The sequence below is a fragment of the Aedes albopictus genome, chromosome 2, assembly GCF_035046485.1.
Source record: "Aedes albopictus strain Foshan chromosome 2, AalbF5, whole genome shotgun sequence".
NCBI classification, from domain to species: Eukaryota; Metazoa; Arthropoda; class Insecta; order Diptera; family Culicidae; genus Aedes; species Aedes albopictus.
In genome coordinates, this window is record NC_085137.1 from 449,048,657 (window position 1) to 449,068,776 (window position 20,120).

The following is a 20,120-nucleotide window of genomic DNA, read 5'->3' on the forward strand; positions in this document are numbered from 1 at the left end:
AGCTCAATCTCAATTCCACTATCGGTTCGCAATTCATCTAAGTGCCGTGGTAACTCGGACTTAGAAAAATTGAATCGAGTTCAATCTTCACACATTAGCGAAACAAACAAAGTCCCGTGGTAACGGGTAACTTGTGTTTTTTATCGATTATGGGGAAAACCGGCAAAGATCGGCTGCATGGATATAAACGTAACTTTAAAATTAGTAATTCACTTTCTGCTTTCTTGTTCCGCTCTGTGCATCAGACCTTCATTTTTCATTAATTTCATGTATAATTCTTAAAGATTGCATTCTTAAAGCAAGCCTTCAAGCTTTGCAGTGTTAAAAGAGGCTCATAGATTTGAAATATTACTGTATATCAGTTCAGCTAGCACTTTGTGTACTCTTAGTTATTAAGTGAACAATTTCTATTAGATGTTTTTGCGTTCCATTTATCATGTCACAATAACAATAGTGAATAGAATTCTCAAATTTAGAGCCTTGAATCAGAACAACTGCCGTCTACCCCCGTTGATTTGAACGATACCTTATGCAAACCAACGGGGCTCTTTTTAAATTTGAACTTCTAATAACACTATAGGCATTGAAAAACACATTGCTGGTAATCTTGTTTGCTGTTTTGTTTTTATTCTTCGTTCCGTTTCATGGGCAGAATGACGTTTGAGCCACTTTTTAGTTTTGACGATGTTCTTATTAGTGGGGGTCAAATTCAAAAGGGTTCAGAATAATGGAATAATTAGAAAATCATATGTTAGTTTTGTTTTAAAATTGTTGAAAATTTCTCATTCCAAGAAAATAAAATGTTTCTTAATAATAATTTTTAAATGTTCATATATATGTAGATGGAGGCTTAGCGACAAAACGTCGAAAAATAAAACGTTGAATGCCAAAAAAAGGACAACACGTTGAAAACGAGTAATTTAAGCAAATGATTCCTTATTCTCGTTAATGACGCTCGTTCTTTCACGTTTCGACGTTTTGTCTTTCGACATTTTGTCATTGTCTTGATACAGTTGAGGTCAAAATACGTATCTGCCATAGAATGCAAACACTTTACTCGTTTTTTTTTATGAATAAATGTTTCCTTCGCGTTACGAAGAGATAATACATGCAACTTTTCTTATAATTTCTTCACAGCTTTGTAATTCATCGATAAAAGCCAATTAAAACAAACAATATTGAATATTTTTAATTTACATCGGTCAATGAGCACTATTTCGTCCAATATTCCATGGATATGCTCAACACTTCTGTAAGTTAAGAGAATTTCCAATTTTGACAACAAACAAAAGCACAATTCCGTTTTGTTTAATTTTTAATAATGAAAGCTTCAACTAATGAAAAAACAAACGACAAAAAGTTCTGGAGATTTTTTTAATTAACGTCGCAGCAGCTCTTCAAGCGCTTCCACAGCACTCATATGCGTCTCGTAAATTTTTTGCCGAATGTTAGCTAGAAAAAAAATTACATGTTGAATGATTTTTTTACGTTTTACTGTAATTTTACCTTTAGCTGTTGGATTGCGTTTCGACTTCAATATGTTTTTGCTTTTTTGCAGAAGCTGATATTGTTTCGCCTTTATCAAGAACATATGCTTCGACTGCAAAACAATGAAATAATGAATAAATTTCACGTTTCTAAAACATTTTCACACCCATTAACCATATTAAGCAAAATACTATTGTTTTTTAATAATCCATGGTTATGAATTAAATTGGGTTTTAATGGATTCTTCAAGTGAACAACGGCATTTTGCATCATCGGCTCTTAGTAGGGTTGATTCAACATCAACATTTAGTAGTGTTAGTTTGAAAGGTTTATTAATGAATTGTAAATTTATTATGATCAATGGTTAAAATTACTAATTTTAATACGTTATTATTGATCACATTATTTGAGAATTTCATCATTAGTCATTAATACAACTCACTCACCTTTATCAATTAAATAATTAATCAAAATTTACAATTATAAGTGAAAACTTTGAGTAATTAATTAAACCTTGCAAAAACAATACTTTTTTCTTCTTTTTAATATGGTATGCTTTTCCAGGATCATATAAGGTTCATATTAATGGAGAATTGAATGCATAGAATAACGCTTGTTTTACTCATAAGACTAATTTTTGAGCATAAGTGATAGTTACGGCAGTTAATTAATTTCTAATGCTTTTGCTTGGTTATAGAATATACATTTTTAGTATAGTAAAGATAATGACATAAAATTACAAAAATAAATATATAATAAAAAGGATGTTACCATCCGGGTTGGTGGAGTTTCTTCAATGCTGTCCACATAAATATGCAACTCTTTCATTAGATCTTCCAGCACTCTAGCGCGCTGTAGAAGATAATAACATTGTTCATTTGAACAAAATATTTAATTTTTGTTTTTACTTACAGCTAGTTGTTGGATATTGTGTTCCTGAAACATGATAGATTATAAAGTTTAAATGTTTTCATTTGGCACACTATTGGTGAATATCGTGTGAATAGTAATATTTGAAATTTTACCTTGGTTAATAGAACAAAGTGTTCCTGATTGGGACACACCTCTTCGTCACTGTTGTAAATTTCCTGCAGCATATTCTTCAATTTCTGCTCATGTTGTAATAGCTGATCTGCGGGATTTTTCTCTGTGAGCTGGTTGATTAATAGCAATTGTTTCTCGATGAGATTTACAAGACGCTGAAATATGATTTACATAAATGTCTCTTCAACCAGTTCAAATGTTATTAAGTTATCAAATAATTAAAACACTGTTTCACATTTTTCTTTGCCGATTAGTTATAGCATTTATGTTAAGTTTGATCTAGTTCTTTAAAACGTTCCGCAGTTAAAGTGTTGTACAAAAAAATCGAGTTTTTTTTTATTTGAACATAAAAATTGTGCAAATAAATATGAACAGTATTTGATGGCGTTTCGGTTCTGCGCACTTGTTCAGCACCTTGTAATGCATAAGTTCGCAGAAGACACCGACACGATTCGATGCAAAATCGCAGTTTTATTCACGATCCCGCACTTATACTAACTGCGAAAGGGGTCCAGTGGGTGGGAAATGCGCAATATAATCACTTCATTTTTTTCAATTCCTCAGGCTTACTGTCTATGCGGGCCACAATAGGCTCCTAGAGCCTTATCTAAATTCTTCGTTTAGAACATAATATATTTATTTTGTAGAAACTTATGCCTTCGTAACGAACTAAGTTACTGTGGTAAATTTGGTAATTTAGTGTATATAGAGTTACAAAGTTTAAAAATTAAAGTAAAAATCATGTTATAACAATGTCAAACATATATAGGATATTTATAGTAGTATTAAATTACTTTCAAAATATTTTCAAAATTTTCAGGATTAAGATTTCAAAGGAAATCCAAAGGTAAATTTGTCATGGAACACAAAATTCAGTGTTGAGAGAAAACTTAAGGTACACCGGGGCAAGTTGAAACGGGTGGGGCAAGATGAAACGCGAAGTTTTGAAATAGTTTTCAATACTTTCTAGAAATGTGTCTTTCGCCAAAAGATTGTTTGAATTAAAAACTATGTGTTATGTCATTTGATCTGGTCACCATCGTTGGATAACATCACGTTAACCCGTTGTTTCAACTTGTCCCGGTGTACCTTACATCAAACTTGTCAGAACTAAATGTTCTTTAATGAAACAAATTTAATCATTTTTAAAGTTAACTATACTGATTTAGCATAGCTTTTTGTTCATTTTCTTTTGTTTAGGAATTATTATTTTTTGCTTTACAGGGGTTTCATTGGCACAATGTTGGTTTTTGCAATCTTTTAGCGGGTTATATTCAAATATATGTATTACGAAGTCAGATCGCTGGTGGCACAAATCCTTTACAGTTTGATGATCACTGCTCTATCTATTCAGAAAAAGTACTTGAAAAGTGAAGATTTATTGAAAACATAATTGTTTTATTTATTGGAAATATTAGTTTATTTATATTTTTTTGACGCTCTTCGAATTTCGCTGATTATACTTTCCAGCTTCTCTCTCACATTATCTGTAAAATAATTATGAAAAAAAAACTAGTGTGAATAGTTTGCTTAAGATGGTTTGATTCTATATGAATATGCATTTTTTCTCTCTTTTTTAACAGCCGAAACAGCATAATTTGTTTGTTAGATAATAAGAATAGTAGATCTTTGTTTTCCAAAGTAAAAAAATATGCTTTGTCTGTTTTCAAATTAGGATTCCTCAAAACCTTGATATTACTGAAAGATTAAAAAATGAGATTGGCATGATATAGGCATATGCCATTCAAATATAAATTTTTTGCTATCAACTTTATGCTATTTTAGGCAGCATGGGGTGTTATTTCAAACCTGTTGAATTCAAAGTTAACTTCATAACTTTCCCTATCAATAAGACAAAAAAACTGCCGATAGTACGCAAATTCTGCCTAGTTAACAAATTTAAGGACTATCGAAGAAATATTGTTCGCTAGCTGATTTAAAAAGAGAGTACTGTGCAATACATCATATCCAGTGAGAGACTTACTTTTGTTTCTTATGGACATTTGGTTCAACCGATTCATAATTTTTGCTGCCATTTCGAGCAGATTTCGAACGATCATTTGTATTTCAATGATATCTGTTTCCTTAAAATCAAATAGAAGGTTAATTATATATAATACGATTCAAAAGGATTGAAATATGAACAAACCTCCTCTCAATAATGTTTTTATTTTTCACGAATAAAGGCCGTTACAAATATTTATTTCACTTTTTGTCCCACCACTCTTTGGCTGGTCGAGGGGGGGGGGGGGAGGGAATAAAAATAATAAAGCATTTTATTTGAAAAATGTTAAAAACTCATCGGATTTGTTAAAGATTTTTTGGCAAGACCCGATATTTTGATAAATATTTTTTTATCTGCCCCCTCAGAATGCAAATTCCAGCCAAAAATTTTTGAAGGGGGGGGGGGAGACAAAAAGTCAAAAATAAATTTGTATCAGCCTAACTAGACTTGAAAGAAGAGTGCACCGTATGAAATTGTCGTGTGCAGCATAGTTGTCCCACATTGATAGGAATTCCCATAGGACATTGTACAACTATGTTGTGCACGGCAATAAAGTTGTTATAGAAAAGCAATTATAAAACTATGACAGCAAGAGAAAAGCACTTATCTTGGATACCCAAAATGAGGTAAAATGTTTATATATAAACATTCTTAATTATATGTTTTATCAAGTTTTGGTTAAATATTTGCTTGGTGTAGAAAATGTGGTTGAGATGTTAACCAGTATTTAAATATTGTTTAAAAGATCAATATTTTAGTGGATAGTTATGAATCAAACATTGTGATAGTTGACAGTAAGATGAAACATAAAATATCTATATAAATCTTCTATAGTTTTGAAGAATATTTGCGTTACCGAATTGATTGATTGTTTTGTTCATATTTCATTGAGATAGATTAGAAATTTAAAAATGGTAATTTTTATATTACTTCCTTATCTCCAACTTCTTTTTCCGGTTGATCTTTTTTTTTAATTTTTATTTCTAGATTTCTTTGCGATTTTTCCAGTGCAGAAAGTATCTATAAATAATCAAAATAATACCATAACTATTTAGTAAACGTTATGCACAGATTAGTTCTTCGAGATTGAGTGCTTAAGATGAAATTGACTCTACTGCCTTTTAATCGCATATCAATTCCACTTGGATTGGGTACTCAGCAAATAAGGTGCTGATATGCGATTACAGGCAGTCTGTTCCATCATATGAAGTTGATAAATTATTTCATGTTATTTATGCCTCTCGTCTGTAAATACTAAGTTATAAAGCTGTATAAAATTAACGAAATTAACAAAATTCTTTTCCAATATTGAGTAATTTTGAGAAATTTGAAGTTGTCAATAATGAAGGTAAATAAACAATATATAAGAGATAATGGACAAATTTTCTTGATTTATCTTTAGCTATATACAGATAATATCATAATTCTGATGCAAATAGATGCTTTAAGCTAGTTGAACAACTTTTGCAAAATGTATGATTTAAAATATATTAACATAAACACACTTTTTAACTTACCACCGTGCTGCTAAGATTCTGAAAAGTGACGTAAGCGCCATTTGTTGACGTCTCTAGTTATCTGGTGAAATAATAACACTGTGGTATGTCTGCTATATTAAAATGCAAGATCTATTGGTAAATCTAGCATCTATGGAAGATAACATAGCGAACGATCAAGAGTTTGATGGATAAAACCAGACATGTGCCAACATTGTTACTCACGTTCCTTTGCAGAAGATCGGCAGTATGTCTTCCACAGATTCAGCTGCTGCTTCTACAGCCACTGACTAGATCGAATCCGAATCTGAATGGTATTCGAAATTACAAAAAAAATTGCATACAATTTGTGCAATACTCAATCCTAAAAATTAAACCTGTTGTACAAATAACAATTGGGTTTTTAAGTTAAAGAAAATTATTTGGATTTTTAATTTTGCACGAAAGAGCCCTTCTTTTCTGAGCCACTGTGACTTTTTTTTTAGATTTTTAGAACTTTATTTTGATACTCAAAATTAATTTAAAATAAGATTTTTTGAAATCACCTTCAAATTGATTTTTAAATATGCTCCCGGGCATGAAATTATCTCAATACCGTTCACCCGCGTACAGCGATTGCATCGTGTACAGAGTACACGCACCATGAAAATAACACGCTTGTAACCATGAAAATAACAGCATGAACGTGGTGTCGCTGAGGGTGGTCGAAGACGCGACTGCTCGAGGATTAAAGAAGCAATTGTATGTCCGATTTCTTACAATACGGTGTCATAAACTATCTACTTATAGGTTGTTCACATTTAGAGGAGTGTATTGTGTGCGTTTTATTCGAGACTAACAAGGGACTTACTTTCTCCTTCGTGGAACGAAGCTACATCCCACATGGAGGAATTACTGTATTATAAGACGAGTGATTTGCATGACACAAATAACATATGTGTATTTTTACAGGTTCATATACTATAGGTTGTAATGTAAGATGATGTGTTGTGTTAAAGATGTCTATTTAAGTTAAAATTATAAAATAAACTTACCATTTCGATGTCGTTTTCCATTTTGATTTAATTGAAGCACCACACACAATATGAGGAATGGATGAACAATGGATGAGTGTTAAGCCTCTGAAGCATGAAAAATTGAGTGACGTATGTAATAGATTCTCTAATACGTTTGCACATGTGAATTTATTTGGGTAATGAATTTGAGTGCGTATTGGTGAAAACATTACAGGGGTATATTTTGCACATATACACCTCGAGGTCTTACACTAGTAAAATAAGTAAATCAGTGTGTAATTGACAAATCATTTTTTTTTACGAAACTCATTTAAAATAACCTATTTTGAGTAGCTCTTCATACTTTCTTGGTTTGGACTTGAATCGAAAATCTTATTGTTTTCCATCATGATGATTTAAACACTGTTTTATGACAAATTATTTTACTTTTGATAAAAATGAAGGCTTTTTGGTAAAGTAGCATATTGTTATACATTTGTGAGACATCACTCATAGAAAAAAAAATAATAAAGACTCATCGGTTTGTAGCATTTGAATTTCATTGCGAGAACCATAATCAAAATTCAATAAAATTAAGTCAAAATCTAATTTTAGATAAATATATCGTTTATGTTTTTGTTATATCGATAATTAGAATTTCGTTGTTACTGGTTACTGTTGTTGAATATGGGACCATATGGGGTGTGATGAGTTTGTATGGAAGATAGAGACGCTTGGTTGTTGATGCCATAATACTCAAATTATTTAACATTTCATGTTTTAGAATCCAAGTTCCTATTCTGTGATTGTAAATTTTGCAATTGGGATAGGTAAACATTTCTTATAAGTAAATATTTAAGTTGTAACGTTTCGAAAATGTATCAAACGTGTTCAGATTTTGATTTTTAGTAAAATGTTTTTAATTAACTGTTCTCATATTTCGTGAAGTTCATCACTAAGGTATTGGTCCGCAAGTGTCATTTGAATGGACTGAAATTTATTAAAAGTGATAAAATTAAAGCGAATATTTTTTGTTATGAAATACGCACAATTTGAGTAATAAGATTCTTTTTTCACGAAATCCCATGCAATCCTTCAACACGTTTGGGTGATCATTGAGTCAGCTAAAAATAAATGGCACCATATATTTAAGTGAATGTATGAGTGCTTGGATTTTATTGTGCATAAGGCATAAGCTACACCATGAAGGATTAACGAACCACATTTTGAACACATTTAAAAAAAATAAAAAAAATGCATAAGTTTTGAAAGTGTTTCTCTTATCCCTTTTATTAAACATTGACGTTGTTGTAAGAGGGAAATCGTAGTAAGTATGAAATATGGCATTTTGAGCTATATCACCCTAAAAGTTTTGTATGGGAGCTCAACATCACTCATCTGCCATAATTGTGATCTTTTACCACAGTTTATGTATACCCATAGTGGATTTTCAAGGACTCAGTGTGTATTCATGTTTTCGGTGAACTCAGTGAATGCCATTTTGTTTATTAATAGTGAAAGCAGCATCACAGTACAGGTAAGTCCATTTTAAATATCATTATAGTTTTAAATATTTTGAGTGAAATAAGCTTTTCTACTTTATAGTTTCACTCTAATTTTAACAGATATACGTATTTTGAAATCCCGGGTATTCGAAATACACATATTTGTCAAAAAATAACCATTAGAGAGCGAAACTATAAGCTTCAAAAGACACATTCTACCGTGACGTTACAACGTTTTGACACCTTTTCTGTCAGATTTTCAACTATAACTCGTAAATTCGACCGTAAACCTTCAAATATTTTTGCATATTCGGAATCCTTGTAAAATTTCCAATAAGTTTAATCTGTTAAACAGCTAGTTTTCTTTGGAAAAGTATGTTAAAATGGGAATTAGTACCGTAACGTTACAACGTTGTAACGCCACGCCACTCATTCCCATTTTTAACATACTTTCCCAATGAAAACTTACTGTTCAACAGATCATACTTATTGGAAATTTTACAAGGAATTCGAATATGTATAAATATTTGAGGGTTTTCGGTCGAATTTACGAGTTATAGTGGAAATTCTGACAGAAAAGGCGTCTAGACGTTGTAACGTCACAGTAAAATGTATCAAAAACTCATTTCACTCAATCGAAGAGGGTATTCTGCTTAGACGGTTTCTAATCCGCGTTGGCTTGAGCCAGCGCAAACGATCTTAAAATCTCGCATTTTAGTGAATGCTCAAAGGATTTAATTGTATTTTTATTTTTGTTTTCCATTATGATTCGCAAATAAATAAAGCTTTTACCATTATAATTAACACTTCTACCACCGAACATTGTATGGTATGAATCTCATGAAGAATTTCGGACTGAATTTCTTTGGAAAAATAAGGTTAAGCTCTGGAATTGATTGATTGATTTATCTTTATTATAGAGACTTTCAAAGTTCTGGAATGGTTTTTCCCCTAATGAGACATATAATTTATGACAAACGTCCTGGAAAGGTACCAAGATTTGTTGAAGTAATTGCAGAAGAAATTCGTGGAATAGCCCTGACAGAATCTAAAGAGCATTGCTAAAAATAAATTGTTGTTAAACGCGGCTATAAATTCGTTCGGAATTTCCATCAAAAATTTATTAACAAACTCACAGGCACTTTTTCAGAAATTCTTTTAAGCTTCCGCTATAATTTCATCAACAGTTAACATTATAATTTCCGCTAGAAATATTACTAAAGAAATTACGTTCATCAATGAACATTTGACAGGCTCTAATTATTTCGCAACATCAAAGCTTTTTCGTATTAATGATGCTTATTTTTGAACGACTTTTCCATTATATATTATCCAAATATGTTCTCTAGAAAGACGCCCCCACGTTTGTAAATCCGGGCATGCTGGAATAACTTAGGAAATTCCTACTGGAATTTCTCCAGGAACATTGTGAACTCCTAAGAGCAATAACTGGAAATTTCTAGCTGAAATTGGGTTTTTAAATTTAGAAAAACTCAATGATTTATATTTTTAAACGAGAAAGCACCTTTTTCTGTGCCACTATGATTTTTTTCAGATTTTTAGAACTTTATTTTGATACCTAAAAACAATTTCAAAGAGATTTTTTCATATGACCATTTGACAGCTGGGAAACTGTTTGATAGTTCCGCCCAAAATGCGACGAGGGGTGATTCGACAAATCGCTCCCATACAAACTTCAAACTGATTTTTATGAAAGCAATTTTCATGCCACCAAAATTCATGAAAATTTGGATTTCGGTTCAGTTTGGCATGCAGATTCAGAATATGGAATTATCTCAACATCGCTAAAGAAGCCAATTGTTTGAGAAATCCCAGCAAGAAACCCATGACAAATTTTAGTATGAATATCCAAAGGAGCCCTAGCAGGACTGTCTGCTGGTATTCCAAGACAAAATCTTAAGCGAATCCGCGGAGAAATATCTGGAAACATCACAATAGGAATTTCTAAAGAAATCCTTCAAGACATCATAGAAAAAAATATTAAAGAAATACTTGGAGAAACCTATGGAACAATCTCAGCAAGAGCAAGAATTGCTAAGGAAATCTCTTTAGGGGTTTATCGGGGAATGCCAAGAGGATGTTCCCAAAGAAATCTTCATGGATTCCTCCAAGAGCTCCGCTTGACATTTCTTCGTGGATTTCTCCAAGAGTTCGTTCAGATATTCCTATAGGAAATCCACTAGGAGATCACACGGGGATTCCTGCAGAAGTTCCTTCAGTGATTTCTACAGGGATTTAAAAAAAAGATTCCTACATAAATTCCTCTTGGAATTTCCCTAAGAATGTCTGCTGGGTATCCTACAAGATTTTTTCATGTGGTTCCTCCAGAGATTGTTACAAGCATTCCTTCAGGAATTTCTCTTGAAATTTATGGAAGAATTCTTCTGAGATTGTCTCTACAAATTCTTGCTGGGATTCCTCCAGTTATTCTTGATTGGATTAGTCCAGCAATCTCGGCTGAAATATTTCTATGATTTCTTCCAGAAATTCACTCAGAGATTGTTTTCCAGCGTTCCCGAAGAGATTTGTCTTGCGATTCTTCCAGAGATTTATCTTGAACTATCAGCATATATTCCTACGAGGATTTTTTTCAGGAATGCTTGCTGGGATTTCTCAAGCCTTGTTAGCTGCAATAACTTCAGCAATTGCTCTTGGGGGTCCTACAAGAATTTGTGGAGGGATCTTTGCAGGAATCAACTGAGGAATTCCAGCAAAACTTTCTGGTGGATTCTACCAGACATTTCAGAATACATCCCAGCAGCATGTATGGAGCAATCCCAGCGAGAATTCCTAAAGGTGTCTCAAGTTGATTTCCAACAGGAATTTCTGGAAACATTCATGCTAAGGAAATGTCTGAAGTAATCTTCGTAGAAACAAACACGAGAAAGAAAATGATGGATTCAGGGATGTATTTTTATAGCAAGTTTCAATATATTTCGAAAGGAAACGAAAGAAGTGCGAAGAGCAGAGCAGAGGAAAAAAGCTCAATAATAGCATATTTTGATATGGAGACCAAAACGTGATATTTGTTTGTTTGAGATAAGAGGTAAAAGTACTGAAAATAATATCTCAATTTTACTCCTGGAACATTATCATCATAGCACATTTAGCTCTTGGTAAGATCTAGCCAATTGCAGTGAGCTATTTGATTGATCTTCAAATATCATGTTTTGCTATTGGTTAGATGGTTCAAGAACAAATTTTTGCTATTGTTTTCAGTACTTTTACCTCTTATCTCAAACAAACCAATATCACATTTTGATCGTCAGTACTTGAACTCTGCACGGGTAACAATTTTGAAGCTAGAAGCATTTCTAGGCCAGCATAGTCAAAAGTATAAAACGGTTGAGATTTGACCGTATGCGTAAGACAATTCTTTCCTTTAATTAGGCTGATACAAATTTTATTTTGACTTTTTGTCCCCCCCTTTACAAATTTTTGGCTGGATTTTACATTTTGAGGGGGCAGATAAAAAATATTTATCCAAATTTGGGGTCTTGCTCAAAATTCTTTAACAAATCCGATGAGTTTTTAATATTTTACAAATTAAGTGCTTTATTATTTTTATCCCCCCCCCCCTCGACCAGTCAAAGAGCGGTGTGACAAAAAGTGGAATAAATATTTGTAACGGCCTATGATGAATCCTTGACGTATTTGCACAGCGTCCTGTATAAGAATTTCATTTATTTAGGGAATGAGTCTCTTTCGAAGACAAATGAATTCACTGCTTGATTGGTACAGCATTGGTATATAGCAGTCAATAAAACAAAATACGTAGATACAATTTATTCGGAAAAATGGGTATCCTCTATAAGAATAAAGATTTTCATATTTCAATCATTTCCCACTTCATCGTTCGGCTCATATAGTTTGAAACATAACTTCATTTTATGACTTCTCGTTTTCAACGTTTTATTCTTTCGACATTTTGTCTCTTTCAAAATCTTAGCATTTAACGTTTTGCCTTTCGATTTCTTGTCCTTAAGCCTTTCCGTATCTCACCATAAACTTAGAGATTTAAGTGATTTATAACTGTGTTCATACAAAAAACAGTGAAAGCCGTTTTCCAAACAAAATGGTCATCTTTGGCGTGATGTAACTTTGTTCTCCTATGAACGTTGTCATTGTAAAATGAATATTGTTATTGTAAAATCTGAGAATGTTTATAGCACGTGCAAAAATGTTAAACACTATGTGAAATCGTTCAAAATAATAGCAGTGTAAATAAATAGAAATGTAGCTTTACCTTGAAGAAGCAAGAAATATTTTCCCACGCTATTCGAATAGTTTCCGCCTAGCCTACAAGTTAATGTTGAAATTTAAAAAAAAAAACAAAATTGTTGCTGAATAAAAAAAAAAATACTGCTATTATTTTGATCATTTTCACAAAGTGTTTAACTTTTTTTCACATGCTTCCCAAATTTCTTACATTTTGCTGTTTCAATGTTCATCATATTTGTAGTTTGCTGTCAAATTTTCAGTTATGCCAAAGTTGGTCTTTTTTGTGTCACTGCTATTTTTATGAACACAGCTGTAGACTTATCACCCTACTTACAAAAGTAGCTGCATAACAGTTTATAGAGCAAATGCTTGTGCCAGAGTCATTACTATATACTATTCTCTTGCAGAGCAAACATGTTATTGAGGCACTAACGAATCATTCGAAAAGTTGTGGGTGATTAATGGTTTTATCAATACTAATCATGATTCATAGTTCATTTTATGAATAATCATTATGATATTAGCTAGTCTGTTCTAGCTGAGGATTGTACTTCATTCACGTAGGGTATTGGTTCCCTTATTAAGCATGTGGCTCCCATTTTCATCCTACGAAATTAAAGGATTGAACCGCTGTTTGTTTTGTTTCTAATTTTTGTATTTTTTGTTAGAAGTGAGCTCCCATGATAATAAAAAGAACGGAATCAATCGGTGCTGTAATCACTTGTTTTTGAATAGGATGAATATGGGAGCGTGAGATTAATGATGGCACACATACCCTAGTAGAATGATGCGTGTTCCATAAGTGAAAGTAAATTTTGATTCCATATAATCAAATGATCAACTTTCACAGCAGGGCAAGGTTCGTTAGTGATTTAGTATTAGTTAGTTGGCGGTTATTTGATTATGAAACAGTTTATGAAAATTGATCTTTGTGACAATTGCTAATTTTCAGAAAATAATATGTTTGAAGCATGAAACTGTTTTTATATACTAAATATTTGGGCGCTTTCCTTGTTTCTGCATGTTTTCAATGTGTTTAAAAGTTTTCGTCTTATTTCATTTTGCTCTACAAAATAGAGCAAAACTTGAATTATAAATCTATTATCTATTAGGTATTCCATATACGTAACGAATGAATATTTTGAATAATTAAATTTGAGAGATCCTGTATGACAATGTACTCCTTATTGTATCCTAATCAGAAAAAAAGTTGCATTTATTAGAAACATTTTATTTATAATCATTAAAGACGACAACAATTGGATTTTTGCATTGTTTATGGATCATCCTGTATAATTTATTACATTTCAAAGCAAAGCAACATATTCAATCATCATTAGTTCATTGTTTTCTATTTTATGATTTACATAACTTGGTAATTTTCTTCACAGCCATGGAGAACGGTGAGGAAAACTGCAATGCGGAAAATGGCAGCGACATTCAAGGCATGATGTCGGCTATAAGTCAACATGGGTCAGATATTGCTGAAATTAAGGTAAGATCTTGAGTAACATGTAAAGTATCAAAATGAATCTCAAAGCAAACAGTGCTTTTTATTTATGTTTGGTATTAAAAAAATCATAAGGGGAAAAAAAATTTAATTGCGACTGACAATTTAATGTTTGAAAAACATTTAGAAACAAAAGCAATGTAGATTTTTAATCACTTGAGTTAACTTTCTTCAGAAGAGTTAAACGAAACACGATAATCCTTTTAGTAAAACTTTCTAAACCTGTTAGTTTAGATGAAGATTGAAGATGGAAGTTTTTTTGTCACATTTATTAGTGTTTGTGCAAAACATAAATTCATTCAGTTTTGAACACATTCTTCAACTTATTCACTCTTTTGATCACTGTTACCATAATTTCTTCCTTGGTATGTGCAAATAATCTGTGCAAAAAGCTGTTATAATACTAAGACTTCATACCAATATGAATATCTTTTTTTCTGGCTCTACGCTTGTATTGTAACTTAGCTAAACTTAGTGTTGTCTTTACGTCACAGTTGCCTGAATTTGTATATTGTTTGGCAATCCCCTTTTGCAAAGGAGATTATAATAAATCTAAATGTAGAGTATTTGTAAATTATATTTATATTAACTATTCAAAAATGTTTGAATAGAATTTCCTGGCTACGTTTTCGACCGGCGCAGTGGCGAATGCCGGCGCAGTGGCGACCTCTCCGCAAGCGGAGGCGGAGGCCGTAGCGCAGGCCCGGGCGTTGGCCCACGCACAGGCACAGGCGCAGGCACAGGCGCAGGCACTGGCGCAGGCACAGGCGCAGGCACAGGCACAGGCACAGGCACAGGCGGAAATGATAGCACGGCAAGATGCAATTATAAAACAAATGGCCGATGACCGATGGCGGCCTAAGCTTGGGCAGAGAGGAGATTCGGTCAAATACTTGGTAAGCTATCGTCGGATTTTCCTTTTTTTTAATTCCTGCGTCAAAACAGACGAAATTGCGATTGTCCATCAGGTAAAACGGAGGTCCTTTAAACATCAATTTTCTGCAGAATGAGCCTCTTTTATGAAAGACGTGAGAAGTTTAAATGGCATGCTAACTTAAGATGTAACTGGATCCATTTCCTCACTTTTTGGTTTTTGATTTTTTATAAAATAACGAAGCAATATTTTCAAAATCGGTTCTGTGCACATGTAGAGTATGGATCAAGCTATCACCTGATTTTTCCGGATGGAAAATGTTTTTAGTTTTTGCAGAAACCATTTTTAAACAAAATTCCACAAAAAAATGGTTTCTGCAAAAACGAAAAATATTTACCACCTGAAAAAAAAATCAGGAGATATCTTGATCCATACTCTACATGTGCACGAAAACCGATTTTGAAAATATTGCTCCGTTATTTTATAAAAAATCAAAAACCAAAAAAATGAGAAAATGCTTCCAGTTTCGCCTTAAATCCAAACGTCGAGTCAAGTAAGAGACTGAAGATTACCTTGCAGTAGAGGTCGAAAAACGTATCTGTCAAAAGATTCGAATTCTTAGTGGAATTAAAAATTACAGGTATTCCACTAACAAGTCCAGATTAATCATCAATACCCTTATTATTTTTTTATGTAGAACGCGATAACTACAATAAACAAAATGATCGAAACAAAATTTACACTATTTATAAAAAAATGTTTAATTTGCTGTAGTGTTAAGAGATGTGCATCAACAGTTCATATAATTTTAATTATACTTGATCAACTACTTATCCATTAATTGTCCAAATATGGGCAAGATTAGGATATTTCATTTGAAGTTTGAGTGGTTCTAGTATAATTTGTAATTTTCTGATATGCCATTTCACACTGTAATGTTTTTGGATTCAATGAACTGATATGAAAAAAGTTTGACTTACAAGTTTTTAGAATATAATGGACCTCATCGAGGCAATTCAAGAGCAAATTCAGGCGTGAAATTATTTTTTTTATAGAATTTCTTCAAGACTTTAGAGGGAACTTTTCGATGTTTTTTTCCAAAGAATTGAAAGCTGAGATGCTAGAATGTGTTTCAGAAGAATTTAAAGGCTGATAGGATTTTTCGAGTTATTTTCTGCCAAGAAATACGACAATGATTTTCCACGGCATTGTAGAAACGAAATGTCATGAATGTAGTCAGAAATCGATTATTGAAATAGCCTAAGCTGCCGCTATGAAATGAACAGATAACATCACCATAGCCTTGTGTGTTTAACATGTTTGACATGGCCAGAATGTTTGGGATAGGCAACTTTTTTTTCTCTCTGTTTGTCAACCTATCATATGTCCATCATTGGTACAAATTTGTGTTCGATTAGTTAATCTCAGAGTTGCGCAAGATCATTTTTGTCAGGTGACTACTGATATTGCATCATCTTCACTATCACTCCAGGTCGTTCAATAACAAAACGACAATGACAGGCAACGACTTGATATTGAACCACACTCTAGATCACAATCATTGCAACAGATGTAATATTTCAGTGGTTTTCGCCAAAATTCAAACTTTTTAATGCCCAACGTGCAAAGCTTGTCATTTTATATCTCATATTAAACTATCATCTTGGTAATTCTTTATTTGGATTTTTAAACAAATTTTAAAGATGGTCTATCAGTGATATCCACAAACCATCACAGTCAGTCCAGTACTGATGGAACAAGGAAAGTGACGGTGACTCAACAGAGCGCACGCTGACTTGGATCGCAGTTGGCCTATCAAAATCAGCGATTTGCTTATCATTGACAGTGACAGAGTGCAACTCTGGTTAATCTTTCGCAAAGTTTGAGCCGTTGTGGTAAAACACTATTTTTAGACAACTTATTTTTTAACTGTCTAATCGAGTGAACATAATTGAATGAAATTTATTGATACTTGAAATTTCATTCAATTCGGTTTACTGGTTTCCGAGATTTGACAGTCCAAAAATAAGTTGTCTAACAATAGTGTTTTACCAGAACGGTTCTAGCTTCGCGAAAGATTAACCATTCGAGCTCAAATTTGTACCAACAGTGTTGACAAGTTATGTGCTGATTTTATACACACTATGTGTGTAGAAAAACTTTTAAAATTTCAACTATAACTTTTTTTGTTAGCATTTGTTGGTGTAGAATTTTGCAGAAGAAAATAAATTATGTATCTATTTAAACTTAACTGGACTTTTCGCAATTTCATTTATTTTGGCAAATACGAGAGAAGCTGCGAATATAGTTATGATTTATTATTAATGCAGAAAATATCATTTCAGCACAAGCAAACAAGCTTTTTTTCTAAGCAGCTTAATAATGCCACAAAAATGGGATTAAATATCATCAACAAAATCAACGGCGCCCAATTGAAAGAAGAAGGTAAGAGTTTATAGTTGCGTATGTTTTCTTGTTATTGTTGGTTCAAATGTTAATATAAATCGTATTTGTTCTTTTATTTTTTTACAGAGAGGAAGATTTTAAAAAATAAAATCGAAAGAGCCGTAGAAGAAATGCGAGACGAAGTACTTAATAGTTTATAAGACCCCCCCCCCACACACACACACACACACACACACACACACACACACACACACACACACACACACACACACACACACACACAGACACACACACACACACACACACACACACACACAGACACACACACACACACACACACACACACACACACACACACACACACACACACACACACACACACACACACACACACACACACACACACACACACACACACACACACACACACACACACACACACACACACACACACACACACACACACACACACACACACATGTACACACACTTTTTTTTTCAATAAATGTATTCAATTATTTATTTTTTATTTATTTTCAAGCACGAACTTTTCATCACATAAGTTCCCAAACTTTCAGGTGACCCACATTATTAGTTTATTGCTTATTGCTTGCAACAGTTACCGACAAAACGTCAAAAGGATAACATAACGAAAACCAGTGATCTATGCAAAAAGTGAGTTCTTTTATTCTCCTAAGGGAAACCTATTCTTTGACTTTTCAAAGTGTTGTCCTTTTGATGTTTATTCTTTATTTCGGTTTGTTTCTGTTCACTTTTCGAACAAGAATAATTTTTCTCTTTAGTTAACACTTACAACAATTTCCATCAAATACATCGTGAAAATTTTTGTCTTGTGAAAGAATTAAATAGATTTTTTTTAATCGTCTGTTGATGTTCGTTACCTTTAATCAATACTAAATTTTGTTAGGAAATTCTATTCAGCGCAATTTATTTCAGTGAAAATATCATTTTATTACACAAATCTAACTAAAAATTACTAAAAACTTTTCTTTTGAAATTTCAAACACTGTTTTCATCAAAACCATAGAATGAATATATTGCAAGGAAATTTCAGGAAACGTCATGATTATTCACTATACATAGATCTAAAAATAATTTAAATGTCTGTGATATATAATGCATATAATTGGAGCATGGGTTTTCACAGAAGTTTACATGATTTGTCATGTAAATCTCGTAAAATATCGTGTAAGCTTCTACCATACGTCATGTAATTCAGCATGACTCAGAGTTACATATAGTCATTGGATATAACATAAATTTACATGATATATCATGAAAACCGTCACAGCTGGGAGCTACATGGCTAAAATGAAGTTTACATGACGTGAAATCCTCATTATTTTTATTTGTGTAAAATCCACTCAATTTCTAGTTTTTTTATTTCCTTTTTCAGCACCTTCAAAATAACCTTAGGGTTATCCTACTTTGGTTGGCTTTTCGATCCGATTAAATTAAAAGAGGGCCAATCCGTCGGTAGTTTCCACAATCAATAAACCCAGGTTGAAAAAAACCTGCCATAGGTTATATTGTAACAATTTAACTGGCGGGTATTGTTCAAAAGCCACTTACAGAGAAGTTTTATTCTATGCAATTATCTTAATGCTAGAGTATTTAAGTTTCTCAAAACTTTTTCATTTCATGGGTCTTGCCGAAGTCTTGGAAGAATCTTGAACTAGTCTGATGACCCTTCTTGCAGTTAGGGTACTTAATAGAAAGCTTAACTGAACGATAAAAGTTCGATAAACTTATCGACTACATAATGTAAAAATTCATTATCAAATTTGTCAACCACCATGGAGTAACTTGCAACAGTTGAAATCGACAAAACAAAACTTCTTTTCGCGATATCTCGGATAAAAATAATCGATATGGATCATTTATCAATTACGTAACGCGCTCATTTTTAAAATTCGACTCAATTTTATATATTTTTTGCACGTGACTTTCAAACATTTGAAATATTTTGAAATTTTACATCTTGTTGAAAGATCAGTTCAGTTTATGGACGTTCTAAAACAATCACCAACATTAATTTTGAACCTAGATGGAGTAAACTAGCTGAATGCTTAAATTAACGGTTTTGATATTTACAAAGTTGAATGAGTGTTCGTTCATGCTATCATGCTATTTTAGCTGAACAGCACTTCAAACTGGAAATTAACCAAATATTACTTTCCCTCCCTTTCCAAAAATATATATTAACCTTAACGTTGCCGGAGCGCATAGAAATGTATGGAGATAACGTGTCATGGTTTACAAAAGTGCAGATAACTTTTGATAGGAAAAAGATACATCTCTAATTTTTTGATATGTTGTGTAAAAGCTCGCCAGCTTTCGATTGACGCAAAAAATTTGAAAATCGGTGGTTGCCAACATGGTGAAAAAATTGTTTTGGTAAATAAATTCAAGATGGCGGCCGAAATCAATATGGCCGATCAAACTTTTTATAACTGCAAAAAGTGCCTCTATCTTTTCTCTTCTCAACAACATTTTGTTTTGAAGTTTTTTTCTGGTGAAACTTTCGAGTTATA

General features: G+C 32.7%; 1 protein-coding gene and 1 long non-coding RNA gene across 5 annotated transcripts in view; one reads left to right on the top strand and one right to left on the bottom strand.

Annotated features, from left to right (window-relative positions):
• The window catches only part of LOC115270130 (uncharacterized), a 35,126-nt gene extending 15,239 nt beyond the window's left edge, over window positions 1–19,887 (top strand). Inside the window, exons 2-6 of the mRNA XM_062853847.1 lie at window positions 14,167–14,270; window positions 14,897–15,181; window positions 17,505–17,604; window positions 17,692–17,747; window positions 18,144–19,887. Of these exons, the coding sequence (XP_062709831.1) occupies window positions 14,167–14,270; window positions 14,897–15,181; window positions 17,505–17,604; window positions 17,692–17,747; window positions 18,144–18,215 (617 nt within the window). The 3' untranslated portion in view covers window positions 18,216–19,887. The remainder of the gene's footprint in view (window positions 1–14,166; window positions 14,271–14,896; window positions 15,182–17,504; window positions 17,605–17,691; window positions 17,748–18,143) is intronic.
• On the bottom strand, window positions 704–9,708 carry LOC115269696 (uncharacterized). 4 transcript variants are annotated; one of them, XR_009998041.1, is made up of 3 exons: window positions 7,068–9,708; window positions 1,507–5,557; window positions 704–1,452 (listed from the first exon to the last, which is right to left on the bottom strand). It is a non-coding gene; the product is annotated as an uncharacterized LOC115269696 (long non-coding RNA). The 4 variants fall into 4 exon arrangements; XR_009998042.1 differs by having other exon boundaries at window positions 1,507–4,616; window positions 5,468–9,708; XR_009998040.1 differs by having other exon boundaries at window positions 1,507–4,019; window positions 4,517–9,708.
• Window positions 19,888–20,120: the final 233 nt, after the last annotated feature.